The 4,126-nt window shown below is 60.8% G+C and overlaps 1 protein-coding gene across 1 annotated transcript in view; it reads left to right on the top strand.

Moving 5' to 3' along the window:
• Positions 1 to 4,126, top strand: part of LOC106721830 — a gene marked incomplete at both ends in the record, with an annotated part of 9,570 nt that overhangs the window by 4,290 nt on the left and 1,154 nt on the right. The window contains 5 exon segments of the mRNA XM_025195875.1: positions 233 to 562; positions 1,125 to 1,424; positions 2,297 to 2,596; positions 3,585 to 3,698; positions 3,884 to 4,122. Coding sequence (XP_025051660.1) covers positions 233 to 562; positions 1,125 to 1,424; positions 2,297 to 2,596; positions 3,585 to 3,698; positions 3,884 to 4,122 — 1,283 coding nt within the window.

Here is a 4,126-nt window from a genome sequence, read left to right as displayed (position 1 = left end):
CTTGGTGCGCCTGGCCAAACCCGGTGGGAGGAGTGTGTGGGTGAGGGAGAGGGGGCAGTTCAGTGTGTGGGGGTGAAGTCCCGTCACCCCGAGCGCAGCAGGCCTCTGCCCCTTCAGCCCCACATCTCCCTGCACCAGATCTCTGCAGCGGGCTGTGCCATCCTGGGCAGCCTCTCCCCTGCGCCAGGCCAGCCCTACGGGGTCTCACGGCTGCTCCCTCTCCCCTGGGCAGGTTCCCAGCTGCAGGTGACCACGGCGCCCTCCTCCACCGCCCGCCCGGGCTCGGGGGCCCTGCTGCAGTGCCGGTTTGATGTTGGGGGGCCGGTGGCCTTGGACTCCCTGCTGGTGATGTGGTATTTCTGGGACCACAAGCTGTCCTGGTACAAACATGGCAAGAGCCAGGCCCAGCCCAGAGCCAGCCTGCTGCTGGAGAAAGAGCTGCAGAGAGAAGATGCCTCCCTGTCACTTGTCACACTGACCGTGCCCGATGGGGGCTTGTACCGGTGTGTTGTGGGGTACGGGACGCAGAAGCATGAGGGAGAAACCACCCTGCACCTGCTCGGTGAGGACCAGAGATGGGCCCACAGCATGGCGGGGCTGTGCTGGGGCTGGCCATGGGTGGGTGAGGCACACAAGAACACAGACCTGCGCCACATGCAACTGAGGTGGTGAATAAGCAATGCGTGGGTGAGGCACACAAGAATACAGACCTGTGCCACATGCAACTGAGGTGGTGAATAAGCAATGCTCTGCAGAGCCGGATGGACTGCTTGCTGTAGCCATGTCCAAGCCCAGCCACAGGCAGGGCCAACGGTCTCTCCCCAGGAGCAGTGGGAAGCCTTATACAGTGGGCAGATACCCTGGCATTCACTGCCAGCTTGGGGAGGCAGAATCTCCTGCTGCCAGACACGGGCAGTGCTGACTTCTCCCAGGCCCTGAGACCCACACGGCCATGGTGACGCTTGCCTGTGGGGTCTGTCAGTTGAGCATCTGGGCTGAGACAGAGCCCAGACCCCACATGGCCTCAGGGCCTCAGTGGTAGCCAAATCCAGGGTGGGGGATGGCACATGTCCCAAGTCTTAAATCCTAAGTCCAAATGTGCTCAGTGACTCCCTACTTTGCAGCTGACCCAAAGATCTCCATCCCAAAAGAATCAGGCGTAGCCGATACTAAGAGCTCCCTCCTGTGCCACGTCGGGGGGTTCTTCCCCAAGGACGTGGATGTGGTGTGACTGAGAGACAGGCCGGTCCAGGAGGGCTCCAGCCGCTCCAGCCCCCAGAGCAACACGGACAGGACCTTCAACCTCACCCTGAACTACCCCTTCACCCCCTCCCGCAGTGACGCCAGCAGTGTCTTCTCTTTTCGTACCCACCATGTGGCTCTGGGGCAAACGCTGCAGGAGGATGTCCTCCTGGTCATCCTAGGTGAGGGCCTGCACCAGGACCTGCCTGCTGCCCTGACTCCTGACATGGGGGTAGATCCTTTCCCCATCCCCAAGGTAGCACAGAGCTTCTCCAGGCTAGTGTGCAGGTTGCACTGAGCTGCAGACCAGCATAGTCTGGGGCTGCTTTAGCCAGTGGGAACATTTCTTCCCTCTGGGAGGAGCTGGCGCACCCAGGAGCAGAGGGGTGCAGGCCTGGAGGGGCCTTCCAGGCCCCTGTGTTCTGGTGCATGGCCGGGTGCAGGGATCCTCAGTATCCCAGAGCAAATCCTGGCCCACGACTGCGAGGGCAGCAGCTGGGACAGACAGGATGCCCAGCCATGTGCCAGAGGTAGCTGCAGGGCAGATGAGGACCTACCTGTGCACTGCCCCTGCAGTTTTAGGGTGGAGGGGATTCCAGGTGAGGGATGGCTCAGTGGTCTTGGGGGTCTTGGGCAAGACCCTGCTCACTTCAGAGCCATGCTGTGAGCTGAACTCTGCCTTGTTCTCTCCTCCCTCTTCCAAGCAAGGTGGAGGCTTGAGTCTGGCACCTGCACTCCCCCATGCCCCAGTGGAAGGGGAAGCCCACAGGCTCTGATTGTGCCTAGAAATAGACCTGTGCAATTCACTGCCAGCTTGGGGAGGCAGAATCTCCAGCTGCCAAACACTTGGGCAGTGCTGACTTCTCCCCGGCCCTGAGACCCACACAGCTATGGTGACGCTTGCCTGTGGGGTCTGTCAGTTGAGCATCTGGGCTGAGACAGGGCCCAGGCCCCATGTGGCCTCAGTGGCACACAGACCCAGGGTGGGGGATGGCACATGTCCCAAGTCTTAAATCCTAAGTCCAAACGTGCTCAGTGACTCTCTACTTTGCAGCTGACCCGAAGATCTCCATCCCTAAAGAATCAGCCATAGCCCATGTCGAGACCTCCCTCCTGTGCCACGTGTGGGGGTTCTTCCCCAAGGATGTGGACGTGGCGTGGCTGAGAGACGGGCAGGTCCTGAACGGCTCCACCCGCTCCAGCCCCCACAGCAACCCAGACGGGACCTTCAACCTCACCCTGACCTACACCTTCACCCCCTCCCCCAGCGATGCCGGCAGCAACTTCTCATGCCGTGTCCACCATGCGGCTCTGGGGCACCCACTGCAGAAGGACGTCTCCCTGCACATCCTAGGTGAGAGGCTGCACAGGGACCTGCCTGCTGCCCTCACCCTGGACACAGAGGCAGTTCCCTTGCACCCTCCCCCAAGGTAGTACAGAGCCTGCAGGCATCACTGACTGCAGAGCATCATGGTCTGGGGATGCATTAGCCTGTGGGAACACTTCTTCCCTCCCAGAGGAGCTGGAGCACCAAGGAGCAGAGGCACACAGGCCTGGAGGGACCGCCCGGGTTGCTGCACCCTGACCTCTGCATTCCCAGTGCGTGGCTGGCTGCAGGGATCCCCAGGATCTGACCTGAGCCTAATTTGAAATTATGTTTTTCTGACCTGAACCAGACCAACTTTGCAGGTCACATGCGAGCACCCGCAGGTAGCCGACCCAAAGCAGGACCCTGCTCTGCAGCTCCCTCAGAGCCTTTCTCACTCTCCTCGTGACCAGTTCGCCCCACTTTCAACAGAACAGTCACAAACTAGCCTTCACCTGAGAACAACACCTACCCCTTACAATGAATCTAAAAGTCATGGAGAACCCATGAGGGGCAGCCCCTGCACCCTGTGCCCAGGCCCATAATAACCTCTGGGCCTGCTTTATGGTCTGGGGCTGCTTTAGCCAGTGGGAACACTTCTTCCCTCTGGGAAGAGCTGGAGCACCAAGGAGCAGAGGGGTGCAGGCCTGGAGGGGTCTCGTGGGCTACTGCGTCCAGGCCCCTGTGTTCTGGTGCATGGCCGGGTGCAGGGATCCTCAGCATCCCAGAGCAAATCCTGGCCCACGACTGCGCGGGCAGCAGCTGGGACAGAGAGGATGCCCAGCCATGCGACAGAGGTAACTGCAGGGCAGATGGGGCCCTACCTGTGCACTGCCCCTGCAGCTGGAGGGTGGAGGGGATTCCAGGTGAGGGATGGCTCGGTGGTCTTGGGGGTCTCGGGCAAGACCCTGATCACTTCAGAGCAATGCTGTGAGCTGAGCTCTGCCTTGTTCTCTCCTCCCTCTTCCGAGCACAGAAGAGTACCGGACTTCCATCATGGTCAAAGCAGCCCTGGGAGTCCTGGGGATCCTGACTGGAGCAGGAGCTGCAGTAGCTCTAGGCATTTACTGCTGTAGGAACAGAAAAAAAGGTAGAGCGGGAAGATGTTGTTGGGCTGCAGGGTCACACAGGGAGGGAACAGGTCAGTGGGGGAGGGCGACCTTAATGCAGCAGAGAGACTGGGGCAGGGCGGGGTGTGGAGGCCTCAGACTGGTCACATCTCCCAGATGATCCCAGGCTGACCCATGTCCTGTGTTTCATGTGCTTGGCCCCCAGGCTGGGCGGTCTCCTACAATGTCACAGAGGTGGAGGGGCCGGAGCGGTGCCTGCTGGGCCAGGAGGTGACCCTGCGCTGCTCCATGGAGGGGACATTTTCAAAGGATACAGTCATGACGTGGGAGCGGATCCACAGCGAGGACAGAATGGCATTTGAGAGCGACATGGACCAAGAGAGCCCCGAGCACCAGCCGCTGTTCCCCGCCGTCCCCCCGGGCTGGAGAGTGACCGAGGAGAGAGCGG

Source organism: Alligator sinensis, unplaced genomic scaffold (genome assembly GCF_000455745.1).
Source record: "Alligator sinensis unplaced genomic scaffold, ASM45574v1 scaffold2850_1, whole genome shotgun sequence".
In the NCBI taxonomy this organism is placed as follows: Eukaryota; Metazoa; Chordata; order Crocodylia; family Alligatoridae; genus Alligator; species Alligator sinensis.
This window is presented reverse-complemented; position numbering and strand designations above follow the sequence as displayed.